General features: G+C 42.0%; 2 protein-coding genes across 2 annotated transcripts in view; one reads left to right on the top strand and one right to left on the bottom strand.

Moving 5' to 3' along the window:
- Positions 1–12511, top strand: part of LOC128457292 (glutamate receptor 1) — a 33783-nt gene extending 21272 nt beyond the window's left edge. Inside the window, exons 13-18 of the mRNA XM_053441927.1 lie at positions 904–1102; positions 1297–1544; positions 5740–5854; positions 8518–8669; positions 9481–9646; positions 11299–12511. Of these exons, the coding sequence (XP_053297902.1) occupies positions 904–1102; positions 1297–1544; positions 5740–5854; positions 8518–8669; positions 9481–9646; positions 11299–11520 (1102 nt within the window). The 3' untranslated portion in view covers positions 11521–12511. The remainder of the gene's footprint in view (positions 1–903; positions 1103–1296; positions 1545–5739; positions 5855–8517; positions 8670–9480; positions 9647–11298) is intronic.
- A 3578-nt stretch (positions 12512–16089) lies between these two features.
- nipal4 (NIPA like domain containing 4) overlaps positions 16090–16395 on the bottom strand; it is a gene marked incomplete in the record, with an annotated part of 7868 nt that continues 7562 nt past the window's right edge. The window contains 1 exon segment of the mRNA XM_053441136.1: positions 16090–16392.

The raw sequence follows: 16395 nt of genomic DNA, 5'->3' as shown, positions 1-16395 counted from the left end.
TATTCTGAAGCTTCTTACAATCGTTGTGAGGACATGTTGTCGCTTTGTGTGTTTTCTAACTGTCTCAACCTTTCTTTAGTGTGTTAATGTTTCTCATGTGCCATCAAACAGGGTGACCTTCTGCTGAGGACTGTAGGGCTAGTGTGTGTGTGTGTGTGTGTGTGTGTGTGTGTGTGTGTTCACACCGCTGCCTCTTTGTTGTCACATGAGGATAACCTACATGTGTGTTGTGTGTCCTGTGATTCAGGGAGCAAACACACATTTGGATATAAATCCTCTCTCGTTCCTATTGGAGGAAATGTGGGCGTGAACAGATGATTTTTACTTTAATTTTTCCCCAAATCCCTGAGAAGAGTGAATTTTAAAATCTGAACATATTCCTGTGGAGCCTGGCAGACGGGGGACACCGGGCTGGACACAGTTTGTATCCGGAGCTCGAGAAAGTCCTCGTTCATCTCATGAAGGATTCAAACATGAACCACGTTGACTTCCTGCTCTTTAACCCTCGTCCTGTTTGTCTCTGGAGACAAACTGTGGGCTCTGATCCAATGTCTCATGTCTTATTATGTTTGTCAGTGTGTGTCAGTGTGTGTCTGTGTGTGTTAATGTGTGTTAATGTGTGTTAATGTGTGTCAATGTGTGTCAGTGTCTGTACGTGTCACAGGTAGTCAGACTATCCGTCCTCCCCCGTCTTGTGAACATGATATTTTAAATCTGGCAGAAATGTTCAGTCAGACTCAGGAATGAGATGATTGGAATTTTGTGGCCCAATTAAAAAGTGAAAACAAATCTTTCAATCCTCAGTTAATCTAAGGAAAGACTGTGGAACCTTCAAGCAAGGCCCTGAGATCTCCTCTGTGGAGTGGCCACAGATCTGACTCTTAGAGAACTTGTTCTCTGCAGGTCTCTCTCCGGCCGGATCGTTGGAGGCGTCTGGTGGTTCTTCACCCTCATCATCATCTCCTCCTACACGGCCAACCTGGCAGCCTTCCTCACCGTGGAGAGGATGGTCTCCCCCATCGAGGGCTCAGAGGACCTGGCCAAGCAGACAGAGATCTCCTATGGGACCCTGGATGGAGGCTCCACCAAAGAGTTCTTTATGGTGAGGACATCTCCTCAGATTAAACTCACAACAAGGGTTGAAGCCCTGAGCTCGTTTTGAACTGTTCACAACAAGATATCTAACGTGAGAAACATGGACATGTCACAGAGAAGTGCATCAACAAGCTATCGCTAATGAGCCTTGAGCCGCTAACGGGTTCTGAACTCACCCTCTTCTCTTCTTCTAACCTTCAGAGGTCCAAGATCGCAGTGTTTGAGAAGATGTGGTCGTACATGCGGAGCACGGACCCGTCAGTGTTCGTCAGGAACACGGACGAAGGCGTGGTGCGGGTCCGGAAGTCGAAGGGGAAGTACGCCTACCTGCTGGAGTCCTCCATGAACGAGTACATCGAGCAGAGGAAGCCCTGCGACACCATGAAGGTCGGAGGCAACCTGGACTCCAAAGGCTACGGAGTGGCCACGCCCAAAGGATCGGCCCTCAGGTACTCTCTGAACATCTGAACATGTGGACCGTCAGTGTGGGGGTGTCTCGTTTGTCTGTTTCTGTGGGAAAGTAGAAGAATAGGAAATGTGCATATATACTGATCCACGTCATCAGCACATCGCACATGATCATTTATTGAACTCTAAACCACAACCTACTGGGAATCTGATCCCTGACCAGTGGTCACCAGTCACACGTCAGGAGCTGATGTAGTGTTTCTTCCCTGAGACTCGATAAACGGTGACGTGGTCAAATCTCTCAGATCAGCTGCAAACACAACAGAACCAGAGACTGTGAATAAAGATGAACATCGAGTCAAGTCCAATCCTCTCATCTCCCCCTAGTGGCTGGCTCCAGTTCAGCTCATGAACCTCCTCCATGTTAGCAGATGGGACATGGACCAAACCAAACCACATCACAGTAGACGTTAAATAAATGTTTGTACAGATGATTCTGTCTTTTCAGTCGTTCTTCTCTCTCTGATGTTTCTTCAAGTTTCTGATCAGTTTGTTTTGAATCAGTTATTTGATGATATAAGAACAATTTAGACGTCATGATTGACAGCTGAGACTGACTCGGGATTGGTCCAGCACATGTGTGGGCGGGACGTCGATACCACGGCTCCACCCCACGATCTCTACTGCACAGACAAATTACACCGTCACCACAAGATGGCAGCATTGATATCTGAGAGTTTTCAGCTTCACTGTGACGAGTCGTCCATCTTTATTCACAGTCTGTGTCAACATGTAAAGTCCAGGTGGACTTCAGTCCTCAGCAGCTGCTGACTCGGCTCCATGTTGGTTAATGAAGTGTGAACATCACTAATCTGTTCACGTGAGGAAACACTGACCCACCAGGGGTTAGATAGACCTGTTAACTGTCTGTTAGTCTGTCTGTGTCTCTGTCTGTCTGACTGTCAGTCTCTTAATCTGTCTCTCTGTCTGTCTTGTCTATCTCTCTCTTTTGTTTGTCCTTGTCAGTATGTGTCTGTCTGTTCCTGCCCTGTCGGCCTGTTGACCTGTCTGTTGTCGTCTGTTCCTGCCTGTCTGACTGCCCAGCTGCCTGTCTGTCCTCCTCGACGTCCACACAACTCTGAAACACACAAACCCACCGATCGATCAGAACCATGCTGGTGTCGGGTGAAACCAAAAACCAGATTGGAGCGAGCCTCATCACCATGTTGGTTCATCTTTATTTCATGGAAAAGCAATTTGGTTCTCATATGAAAAATGATAATTACTCTGCAGAACTATAAACCGTCTCTGAGCAGTAATGAAATCAGCCGGTTCCTCTGCCAACTGCAACGTTAAAGTTTCATCAGGAAAACAAACACATCAGTTTATTTGTTTGTTCTTTTGTTGTTTTGCAACGACGCCCAAGTCGGACGCCGTCTACAAACCAATCAGAGTCAAGTGTAGGTAGACTCCGCCCACGTAGGTGAGGACCACAGGTCATTTCTTTGTCAGACACGATTCTTTAGTCCCTTGATCACAACGTGAAACTAAAACTAACAGATCAAAGGAAACTATGGAACAAACATGAAGCTTCAGACTGTGTTAACAAACAGTATTTATAGTAAACTCAACATCCACAGGTCACTGGACAGTTATCTGGTTTATTATATATATACATATATACATATATATATATATATATATATATATATATACAGTTATTGTAGGTTGGTGACCGAACACAAAACTAAACCAAAAATCTTAATTCAGCTAAAACGTGAAACTCCCCTGAACTTGTTCACCTGACAGCAGCATCACTTTCCTTCACAGAACATTTTGCTCTCGTCTTTCTGCTGAACATCAGCATTTTGCAGCCGACCCCGACTCAGAGAGGAAATGAGTTCAAAGATGAGATGAGAACCTTTGTTCCTCCGTGTTTTAACTTTATCTCATCTGTGGAGAAACGTGCTGCTGAGACGGCAAATTACAGCCGAGCAAACTGAGATTCCACATTCATAGTTAAATGGTTTTAAATTTGTTTAAATCAAATTAATGAACTGTGACATACACTGATAATAAAGCAGAGCCACAGACGTTATTCACAGTTTTTCAAACACAATCTTCACTGAGTCTCTGTCTCTGTCTCTGTCTCTGGGTCGAGTGTCTGTCTGTCCTCACGTCCTCGTGTCCTCAGCTTCTGCTCTGTCCTCGTGTCGCTGTGGTCAAACGTACGATGACTGTGCTTCTGTTCGAGTCTTGTTCCAAAATGTTACAATTCATGTGTTTTCAAAATGTCCAGTTTTAAAACTCTGCTGAAAATGTTAACTTCTGCTTTTTATTCATATCATCTAATATAATATCCTCTGAGCTTATTCCACCAAACAACAATCGTCTTTTATAATCAACTACAAATTGATGTTTATTCTAACAGATTAGTTGGATTCACATTTTTTCCATTTTTAGTTTGTGCATATTTTAACTGGACTGTTTTTATTCTCCTCATCTTGATATTTGTGTCGTGTCTGTTTCTTTAGAACCAACTCTTCTGTTGCTCTTATGGTGTTAATCACGTTATTGTCTCTTCAATCTGAATCAGTCATTTCAATGAGCCCAGTTCTTTTCATCACCATTAACTCATCACTGCTTCTGAGCTGCTCTGGTCCTCACTGGTACGTGAAGGAGAACAACAGGAAACTTCTGGTGATTCCTGTCAAAAACAGGACGGCACAAAATTCCCATCATCAATTCTTTTAACCTGAGTGATGTGATATTTCACATTGTGAAAATCTAAATGCATGAATGTTGTTTCTCCTTTATGTATCAGGGAGGAAACGCACATGAATGCGAAGTCGTCAGTTCTGGATTTATTCACAGTTTTTCAATCCAGGCATTTCTAAAATGTTTTCTTCCTTGAGCTCCTCACTGGGCTCCAGCTAATTACAACTTCTGGTTACGTTTCTGATTATTTCTGATCGCCCTCTAGTGGCTGAGGGAATAATGACAGGAGCAAAGTCTGAAGTCAGGTGACGTAGTAACTAGTAACTAGTAACTAGTAACTAGTCCTGTGACCAAAGATCCTCAAACCTTAACAAAGTAAAGTATTTAAGTATCAACAGGATTGATTGAGCTTCAACAGCCCAGTGAAGAGTCCTTCAGAATAAAAGCTCTGTGGACATGATACACAAACCTTTACGTGACGGAAAACAACATTTTAAAAAGGTCTGTGTTGAGGAGCAGTAAATCTTTCCTCCAGTAATAACCTGCCTGTCATAACACACGTGATGATGTTGCTCTCTTCCATGACGCGTCCTCTGCTCATTAACACTCAGTTCCCTTTTATCCCTCACTGTGACTATCATCCCTGTAGAAACCCTGTTAACTTGGCAGTGTTAAAACTGAACGAGCAGGGCCTGTTGGACAAATTGAAAAACAGATGGTGGTATGACAAGGGAGAGTGCGGCACCGGGGGAGGGGACTCCAAGGTCAGATCACCGTAACCCCAACGGGTAACGACAGGCAATGGCACACCAGGGTAACCGGCAACAGCTCCCACTAGCCACGCTCCGGATGACACCACGGGGGGGGGGGGTTAGATCCCTGGTGTCGGTCACAGCTACAGTTACATTACTTCTACCTCAGTAGTAGAAGGGGATTGATCCATCAAGTTGTTGTATTAGAGGGAGTTTACAAAAAGATCTTCTATCTCACAATGATAAAGAAACGGGGGTGAAAACATAACCTCCCTGGCAGACGTAGTAACTGCAGATGATCCCGTTAGCTCGCCCAGTAAAATACTTCCCCGGGTCACGTGACCTCTGAGGTCATCTCCTCTTCTTTCCTCTGCATGGATCCTCCTGAAGAGGCCGGAGTGTGCTCAGCTCTTGCCGGTTTCCCAAAGTGATATAGTAATACACATCTCGCACACAGGAGTCAGGCTAAACCAGCTAGATGGAGTATTAACGCATATCACTTTGATGCTGACATTTTCTACAACAGTTTTATCTGTGAGACTGTGTCTGTTGTTTCTGTTTGTTTTCTTCTCTGTTGATGTTATTGAGATGTTCTCTGTAGCCTATCACAGCTTCTGTACAGCTAATGCTACTGTCGCTAATATGGTTGCTGCTGCCGCTGTGCAGCTGAACAATAACATAAGATAACATGGAGGTGCATAATGTTATTTATGTTATTCCCCCCCCACCCCCCACCCCCTCCCTGCCTCCCATTGGTTCTTTGAAGAATCCCAGTAAACCTAGCAGTACTGAAGCTCAATGAACAAGCCATCTTAGACAAGTTGAAAAACAAGTGGTGGTATGACAAGGGGGAGTGTGGACACAAGGACTCCGGCAGAAAGGTCAGTTGTTGAGGTCGCTCTCTGGCCTGGTCCCACATGTGTTGGTTACCCCCCCCCCACCCCCTGCTCCCCCGACAGACACACAAACCCAAAGCCCCAGAACTCAGCGGCTTCCCTCTGAAAAGAAAAAGGGTTTTTCAAGTTTCATTTTTTTCAGAGTAGAAGTTTTTGTTTCTGTTTTTGACAAAGAACCCATTTTGGATTTTTTTTTTTAAGTCTGATCGAGCTCTTTCGATATTTTCTTTATAATTATTTAATCTCTAATCTTTCTCAGTGAATAACAAAGTAGTAACCAGGATGTTACTCTCTGTCTATGAGTGTAGGCCTCACACATAATAACGCTTTTGCTTATTGTTTATGATGTTATATATTTGTTTGTAGATAAAACATCAGTGAGCTTTTATGTTAACTGTATAACATAGAACTTCTTGTGCTAAGCTAAGCTATCCAGCAACTGGTCCTAGAAATCTTATTTCTATTCCTTTAAAAACAAAATGTACAATATCCAACTTTGAAATTCAGATTAAGGAGCTTCAAAATCCAGTTTTATATTCACAGAGAATTTCTTTTCTAGTTCTTTTGAAAAACCTTTTTGTTTCTAGAGTGAAACGCTGCTGCTCAGCTGATCTTTCTGAAGAGCTGAAGGACGAACGAAGGGAAATATCATCGTGTTTAAATATTCTGTGACTCTAGTACTCAGCGTTTTACATTCAGACTTTATCTTATGAACTTAGTTTCCACAAACGTGAGAGAATGAGCTGGACTTCAGCCGACTCTGACAAAGCAGACTATTGGAGATAAGAGGATTTTCACGTCTCCAGATCAGTAGAAATCCAGCAGATCTATTCTGAGACTTTCTCTGCTCAGCTTTCCTTCTGTTCTCCAGAAAATCCTCCGGTCGGCTCCGACCCTGAAGCAGCCGCAGACAAACAGGACAAAAAATCTGACTTCTTACGTTCTCTCACTTTATAAAATCTAAAATCCACGATCGCCTGTAGCTTCAACATTTACACTTTAATTTGAGTTTGTCCTCAAGTTTTAGAAACTTTTAGAAGACAAGTTTTCTCTTCTGCGTCAATGTGATAAAATCTGTCGTGAAAACAAAACTCGAGAGTAAAAAGTCAGATTATCGTTTTAATTTGAATCAAACACGTCACATGTAAAAAGTCAGATTTTCTGTCTCTCTCTCTCTCTCTCTCTCCCTCTCTCTCTCTCCCTCTCTCTCTCTGTCTCTCTCTCTCTCTCTCTCTCTCTCTCTCTCTCTCTCTCTGTCTTTGGCTGCTGACCAAATGAAATCCAAGCCACTGCCCACAGCCCCCCCCCCCCCCCCCACCCCCCTCCACACTCACACAATGATGATGTTTTTGTCTCCAATCTGTCATGTGCCTCCGGTTCGCTCTGTGTAACAAACCCTCACTAACGGAAACGTTCAGTCCGACGTTGACAAAGAGAAAAAGACGATTTAAAGTTCAGACTGAAACTCTGGTGAAGTGAAAACATCGGGATGCAAATATGTTTATACAATGTTCCACTATTTATTGTTTTTCATAATTTAACAGGACAACAACTACTATGCAAACAGAACAAACACAACATTTGAGATCGGATATAATATTACATAATGCAAAATAAATAGAATATATTTATTTATCACTCTGCTGAACTTAAGTTACAGATACAATTCTAAATCCTTCAATTTGACATGTTAAACTTTAAACTTAAAAGTGATTAGCAGAGAATCTCTGATAATAATACAACCGTAGTTTTAGTAAATATTTAGAAATCAACACGACAGAATGAAAACAAACATTTTGTGAAATTTCCCTTTAAAATAAAACGATTTGTATTGTCAAATAATATTTATCACTTCATCTGATAAAGTTAAACCATTAAAGTTGAAAAAGTGTCCCAGTAAAATAATATGAATTTACCTGTTCTAGTCTGAGTTTGAATCGTCTTTTCTCACATTTCTCTGAAGCTGATTGGCTGAGGTTGAAGTGACAGTTTGGAGAGGAAAGCCCTCTGATAGGCTCCTCCCAGCTCCACGCTGTGCTTCAGGACACGCCCACCGACACCAAGTGATGCATGTGTCACACGAGCGAAACCAGAGCTCAATAAATTATCATTGTCTCTAGAATAATATTCTTTTAAATGATTTAAAGTTGAGATGACAGAAGTGATATTTTACTGTGAAGAACAGTAAAATATCACTTCTTCATTCCAGAAGTGATAAACTTGCTCTGTAGAGACTGAGACACCATTAAACTTCAGTGTAGGACAGTTAATAAATGCGCTTTCTGTTTAGAGATTATTTTATTTTCCCTGATTTTGTTTGAGTCGCATGAATTTGCATGAGACAGATAAATATGTTCAGTCAAAGGCTTTGATCTGAGGCAACAGAGAAGAAGAAGGTTTAAATTGAAGGGTTTCTATTTAAATTTGGGTTTTGTGATAAAGATATTCAGACTTTTGAAAGTTGGGAAACACTCAGATATTCTCTTTATTATCCTCAATGCTCCTGAACACAGAAAACCTGCTGCTCCGCGTCACAGCCTTTGAAATCTGAAAAAGTGTCTTAGTTAGACAGATATTCTATTTTAGCTTTTGTCAGACTGTCTGCGCCCTGATTGGTTGTCCCTGACCCCTCCCCTCTGTGCTGATAGGACAAGACGAGCGCGCTCAGTCTGAGCAACGTGGCCGGAGTGTTTTATATTCTGATTGGCGGCTTGGGGCTCGCCATGCTCGTGGCCCTGGTCGAGTTCTGCTACAAGTCCCGGATCGAGTCCAGGAGGATGAAGGTGAGTTCCATGGAGTCGTGAGAATCGGCTTCAGGACGTCTACATTCATGCTAGCAGCTCCGTGAGCATTTTAGTTTAGCTTAGCTTAGCATGCTAATATCTGCAGCTCTAAACACAGAGCTGCAGCTGAGGCTCCTGGGAAAGACGTCACTTTGCAGGAGGCGATGATGAAAAGTCAGAATCACAGAAGTCATATCAGTTTATTTCAGTATGAATGTCTGAACCACTTTAGAACATGAGTCACAGGATCCTGAAAGTCATTAAGATTCATCCTCTGGAGAACATGAACGTCTGGTTTCAGAATCCAGGGCTGACTGTGAACTGATTATTTAACACAAAGCGACCGTACACGATTCTACACACAGACACACAATGACAAAGAGGTTCATCGTCTCTTCATCAACACAACGACCAGACGATTCCCTTCAGAGACGAATCAAGACGTCCTCGACGGGGACGATCAGAGTCGGTGTCTCCAGGACCGATCCGTCTGCTCAGTGAAGATCAGTCGCTGTGATTGGTTGATCATCAGGAGCTCTGTCTCTGCAGCCGCTCTGGATTCAAACTCTTTATCGAGTGACTCTCCTCCTCGCTGCCATTTGAACGAGCCTCAGCTGAACTCTGTTGTCTGACACGGATCCCGAGCTCCTCGTCCTCGCCGGCGTCTGCGTGAGATGAAACTGCAGCCGCCTCATTACAGACGCTGGTTAATGCTGAGACTTGATGGACTGTTCACAAGGAACAAACAAGTCGTTAGAGCCGTGGTCTCCACAGCAGCTGCAGCCGGCTGCTGCTCTGCTGGACTTTTGTTATTCTCCTCACACACAGGGAGGACTCACACAAACCCTGGCCGCCGGCGACAGGGACACGTCACGAGTGGCGGGTTCATCAGTCTGAGCCGATGGAGCAGCGGTTACCTGCTGCCGAGGTGGAGCTGGTCCCTGCAGCCAACAGGAGGAAGAATCAATACACACGTCCTCCTCAGATACAAGAGGTCTGTCTGTGAGGTGGTGCAGGGTGGAGCACACCTGATACTTCAGTCAGTCACACTGTCCTGTAGTACACAAAGTACATGTAGTACACAAAGTACATGTAGTACACAAAGTACATGTAGTACACAAAGTACATGTAGTACACAAAGTACACGATGATTGAGATGCAGTGTGAACGCCACAGTTCATCCTGAGAGCAACACAAACATCTGAACCAAACCTCAACACAAACTGTTGTGACCGAGCTCAGGGGAAACTAATCTGAAGGGTTCATCCTCTGGGGATCATGAGCGTCTGTTTCATCTCTGAGTCCAGATCGAAGGAATCGAGCTGACGGATGAAAGTTTGCTAAACGGTCATTCTGCCGTCAACTCCTTCATTTGTCTTCGTGCTTGTGACGGACGAGTTCACCGCTTTGGGCCAGACGAGAAATTGTGAAGATTTCAAATTTTATTTCCAGGAAAAAGCTTTAAAAGACTTGATAGCTTTGCCAAATCGATTTTCATTAAAAAAAGTTAATAAGCAAATTTTACCCCCTGCGAGTTAGTGAAAGAATAAAAGAGATCAGTGACAGGCAGTGATGAGGGCGAGAGACCAGATGCTGAAGGAGAGAGAGAGAGAGCCCCTGCTGTTGACAGTGAAGTCGACGCAGACGGATGGTGAGCTGGAGACTTCCTGCCGTGGAGGTGGAGGCAGGAGGGAGATGAGTGATCCACGCTGATGTTCATGTAGATGAATAAACCCGAGATCTATTTGTTCCAATCTGCCTGACGACCACAGCGAGGAGGCCCGAGAGCCTCCGAGGCCCCGAGACAGGATATTAACTCTGGATCCACATCATTACTTCCTCTGAGGAGGGATGGAAACAGCTTTCACTGTTATTACTGTCAGAGACGACAACCTGCAGGTTCATGTTGAGACAGTGAGTTCGTCCCTCACAGGGTTTACTGTGGTTCATCCTGATGGTTGATAGTTTTGTCGTTAATTAAGGTTTTTAAATTCATAACTCTGAACACAGACAGATGTTTAGAGACACACTTCCTGAAATAAATATCTTAAAATCCACTTTGAAATTAGAAACAAACGAAGAACCTGGAACTCGTGAACTCGATGTTTGTACAAGTACAAGCTGAAAGAACGAGGCGCAAGTTTCTGAATCGTGAGAAACTCAATTCTTCCTAAAGCATTAATAACCAAGCTGCTGGCTGGAGTTAAATTCATTAACAAAATTCTTCATATTTTTTAATTAATTGTAGACGTTTTTAATCTTGGTAGATGTGTCACAGTCTCAAAGTCAATCGCTGTCATAGAATCAATATTTACAATGATTTTATAACTTTAATGAGTTTATTGTGAACAACATTTGAAAGCGTTCAAACCTTTTTAGTGCAAATAAGCAAATGTTAGCATGCTAACGTGCTATGCTTAAAGATGATAAACATTGTACCTGCCAAGCAGTGTTAGCACGCTAATGTTAGCATTCAAGCTTCATCCTAACCCTAACCCTAACATCTGGATTCTGTTTCACTCAGTTTACAACAAGTTTCTTATTTTAATCAAATAAAATTAGATTTTTCTAAAGTTATCTTCCTGTAAATGTCACTGAGCATTATTCAGATTTGTCCAAGCAGCTCCTTTTCTCTCTGTCTCACAGGAGCTCATCGACGCCGCCATGATGAGCACCCGACTCGGAGGAGGAGGAGGAGGAGGAGGAGGAGGAGGAGGCGTGGCGGCTGTGGGCGGTTTTGGAGGAGGAGCTTCAGGACTCGGAGGCGAGAACGGCCGCGTGATGGCGCACGACTTCCCAAAAGCTGGAGCTCAAGGTTTACCCTGCATGAGCAAAGCTGCCGGCATGGGACGGTCCAGCGGCATGTGACCAAAACCCTGACTCCTGATTGGACGGAATGCTCCTGTCTGTCTGTCGGTGACGAGAGAGGGAAGGAGACGAGGGGAAGGAAAGAAGAGAAGAACAGATGAGAGTGGGAGGTAAAAATAAGAAGAGGAGAAGGAATGAAAGGCGAGAGAAGAAGAAAGGACGAGACTGGAGAGTGAGGGAGAAGAAGAAAAAAGATGGAGGTTGTAGGGAGGTAAAGAACAAACATGAGAAGGAAGAGAGGGAAAGATGAGGGAAGAAGAGGGGGAAAAAGAGAAAGAATAAAACAGAGAAATTTAAAAGCAGGATAAGGAGGAACAGAAATGAAAGAAGATGATGTAGGAAAAGAAAAATGGTGAAGACAGTAAAGAAATGAGAAGAGAGACAGATGAACAAAGAAAGGAGATCGGAGGTGATGAGAGAAAAAGGTGGAGGGAGTATGAAGAAGGAAAGATGGAGGAGAAGAAGACGACATGTGACGGACGACAGGAGGAGGAATCGGACTCTGCTCCTGCAAGACGAGCGACTGGGCTTCACAACCAGAGGCTCCACTTTTTCTATAAGCTCCTCCTCTTCTGCAATAAGAGAAACTGAGGAGGGAAACTTCTTAAAGACTCAACTGACGACTTCCTCTTCCTCCTTTTCTTATTCTACCCATCACTCCTCCTCCTCCTCGTTCAGTCACATTCACACAAAAGAGATTTGAGCATGTTTTCATCCTTTAGACTTTGAAACACAGACGAACACGTGTGTGCTGATGAACATGAGGGTGAAGTGGAGAAGATGTATTTGTCACATGTTTTATTTTTTCCTGAAATTCTTCTAAAACTTTATTTTGTGGCGAATAAACACGGATGTGATGTTGAAGTTAAAGCTCAGAGTCCGAAGTTCAAATGTTTTGTTTCGATCAACACTTTGTGTAACAGCTACTGATGAACAGCGCCCCCTGCAGCCTCACACCATGAACTCTGCTGGTCTCTGGGTCCCAGTGATGAAGTGGTTTCATGTTCTGACTCACTGCACTGAAATATTACCCATGATCCTCTGCTTCCTGACCCTGAAGAGCTGCTGCTGTAACAAATCCACCAAACGAATTCTTCATGTTTCATGTTTCCTGCTGAATGTTGGAGATAAACTCTGGTTTTTAATAACTTCAGAGTGTTTTTCACTGATCTCAGTTCAGCTTCAGCTAATTCAAAGTAATAAAAGTTACATATTGTTGATTTAAAAACGATAAAATTAAATTCTCCACACTAGATAAACGTGCACATTTCTGTCAGTTTGGTTTTAAATGATTATTCAAATTATTTGACAATCAACTGATCCGATTATTAAATGAATGAAAGATTAAATACAGCCGGTGATTGATGGTGAAAATAACTTGTTTGAATCAGGTCCCAATAAAATACTCACTGGTTCCTTCTGGTACTGAAATGGGAACAAGATGTGGAACGAGTGAAAAACTCAGAAACTCAGCATTTTAATGACGGAATAAATGTTATTGTTATCAATTTGTCAATTTCTTTCTAGAGTTTAATGGATTTCAGTTATGATGCTAAGAGAATGGAAACAGGAAGCTCATAAATCTCACATGTTATAAGTTAGCATTAGCTAAGTAACATCTTGTAAGGGTTGGCTAATGCTCGTGAAAATGCTAAGCTAACATCAACCAAGACACTGAAAACAAGCTCATTAATCATCTGAAGATGATGAAGACGATGATGAAGATGATGATGAAGATGTTGACGTCTCACCTGATTTTTGATCGTCTACTTCTTCTGCAGGTATGCTAACACGCAACGTGCTAACACGCTAATGTGCTAACACGCTAACGTGCTAACACGCAACGTGCTAACACGCTAGTCTATCTCATTCCTTTGGATTTGTCTCTCGACACGTCCATGAAACAGATCAGTGATCAGTTATTAACATTCTTTTGCTGTGTTACATGCTTTTGTCACATTTCCAGGACTAATTAAAGACAACACAAGAAACACACAACAACCCACATCCAGCAAAAAGACACAAACACAGGTCTTTGATAAATTCACGTTCATGTGTTTCCATCAGTTGCAGTTTGTTCTGTCTCGACCTTCGTCTGATATAAAAACCCTAAAGGTCAGTGACCTTCACGTGAGCCTCCTCTCGTCTTTCAGACACGGACGTCCACGTTGTGATGTCACAGGTGTCACATAATGAAAGCGTCGATCTGCTCCGGTGACCTGACGGCTACTGTTTTATATTTCAGAGCGATTTTACTGCAGCTTCTGAAAATGTCCGGACAGGAAGTGACTCAGTTCATTCACAGGAACAGAACCAGCATGAGGGGAAGGTTCCATTAAACTGGAGGTTAAGATCCTTCACACACCTGAGTGAAGGCTCGTCGGGTCTGGTCCCAGTTCAAACACCAGTGAGCATCAGACTGTGGCTGTGGTTCACGTCACATGACTCCACATCGTCCTCCACGAAGACGCAGCACCAGAGCTCTTTAGTTGATTTAGTTGATAACGTTCAGTTTCTCTGTTTAATAAAAACTCAAACACTCTCTGGACCTTTGTAGTTTTCTGCTTCGTAGAGAATCACGTTGATAAAACAACCAGTGAAGGTTTCAACATATTTAATCAAAAACACTATGACACTGATTCATAAAGAAAGGTTGAATCTTTTCTCTAATCAAGGAAAGTTAAATGGAAACTTCCAATATTTATTAATTTAGATAAAGACGATACATTTTTTTAACTACAAGTTTGAATATTCAAACATTAAAATGTCTAATTAGATATTGATACATTTGCATAATTAACCAGAATAGAAAGGAAAACACTCGATGACTCTGGGCTCAGAATCTTCTTTCGTAAAGTCGATAAATAAGAATCGATGTTTTTACTTAATATGATTTGTGCTTTTCATCTTTCAGTCACGATTTGAGAAAATGTTTTACAGAACAAACTGGAACTGAGAGAGAAGAAGCTGGTTTCAACCTTAACGTTGAACTTTCTTCAGTTTGAGACGATATTGATTTTGTGTGAAGTTTTAAAGCTGCTGACAAACAGAAGCTTTGCAGAGACACAGGTTTTCTTAATGATCTGGTTCTTACAGAAACGCTCAATAAAACAAACGTCACCTTTTCTTTCTCTGCATCTTTATCGATCCTCCTCTTGGTGCAGCGTCTTCCGTTCCACTTCTCTCTCTCTCTCCAGTCTTTAACCTTTATCTTTCTACACCATTATTTCTCTTATTATTTCGTCTTCTGTCCATTAGCTGCGGCTCTTCTCCGAGCTCCAGGGACCTTTCATCGACTGGGTCGGTGTCCTGAGGGGGCATCATATAACGTAACACCTCATTACTCTGTGAGCTGTGAGGGAGGACGGAGACAGACGGGGCCAAAACAAAGCCAACAATTAGCCCCAGAAAGGTCCTGATTAGGAGTTTGTGGCCCATTACCTTCCCCTGCTCGTCCTCCAGGAAACCTCTAGAGCAGAGAGGAGGAGGAGGAAGAGGAGGAGGAGGAGGATTAGATCCCCGGGGGCTTCCGGCAAAACACCAGACCAAAGAGATTCAGAGAAGTATGAAATAAAAGTACAAATGTGCTCGTTAAGCTTTGGGGACGCTTAGTGTAACTCAGTTTAATACACAAGTATAAAAGCAGAGGTTTATTTATCTGTGTTTGAAACCACATTTATTATTATTTGTATTATTTACAGGATTCTTATCTACGTGCACATCGTCAGTCGTGTTACATGTGATGCAGCACTTTGGGGAAATCAATGTAATAATCAATGTTTAACATCAAGTCTTTTACAAACGTGAGAATCTGTGTTTGTTAACTTATTCGTTATTTACCAATCAAATATTGAACAAAATATTCATGTAGATATCATTTTATTATTTTTCATTAATTCAAGTTCAATATATAAAAAAAAAACTGCTGTTCCGTAAGATGGTCGTACATGTTTTGACCAACAGAGGGCGCAAGAGGAAAAGTCAGAGAATCCCTGAAATCAGGAGGGTTCATCCTCTGGGCACCATGAAAATATAGAAAAGGAAAATTCGTGGTAATCTGCACATTTCATTCACAGACAGCTTTTTTAATTTGGTCCATGTCCCATCTCCTAACATGGATCACGGTTCTATACAAGTCTCTGTAGTTTATTGTTCCACATGAATAAACATTTTTCATTTATGTTGGTTATTAAATTAATTCAAAAATAATGTTTTCATAGTTTTAGTATCAGTGGAGCTCATAGCTTCTTTATCATGATGCAAACTTGATGCTTTTCTGATTTTATCTTATTTGACCTGAGAACATTTATAACATTTCATAGTAAAACGTGTGAATAATTTTAACGTTTTTTATGAGAAGCAGTGACTGATGACCTGTGTCACAGTGACACCTGGTGGACAAATACAGAACAATGTTCTACACACTCTACTTATATTATTATAAGTTATAATTATTATATTGTCTGTCAACTAGTACCTTTAAATAATAATTTTATAATCATAATAATACAAATCTATTATAATCTAGCAGATAAAGTGATGAAGCAGTCGAGGGTCCATTTCATTGAGTCAGATACAAAAACCGTTTATTCTGAACATCATAATCATCACAGACACAATCAAACAGACTCAGCTCATAAACACTTGATCAATGATAAAAGAAGTTTGTAACAGAGATAATTAAAAATCTACTTTACTTTTTTTATTCAAATAAAAGTTCATTTTGTCAGTAACGTTCATTTCCTGCTGCAAAAGAAAAAAAATATTATTTGATATGTTTTGATCGCGTCCCTTAAAGTCCTTCGTGTCCTCAGGGACGTGACGTCTCTGTGTGGAAATGTTTCTGTCCAGTTCAACTGAAGTGAAACCAGACGT

This window comes from Pleuronectes platessa, chromosome 15 (assembly GCF_947347685.1).
Source record: "Pleuronectes platessa chromosome 15, fPlePla1.1, whole genome shotgun sequence".
Taxonomy (NCBI): Eukaryota; Metazoa; Chordata; class Actinopteri; order Pleuronectiformes; family Pleuronectidae; genus Pleuronectes; species Pleuronectes platessa.
Note: the sequence above shows the minus strand (reverse complement) of the source record. Positions and strands in the feature narration are given on the sequence as shown.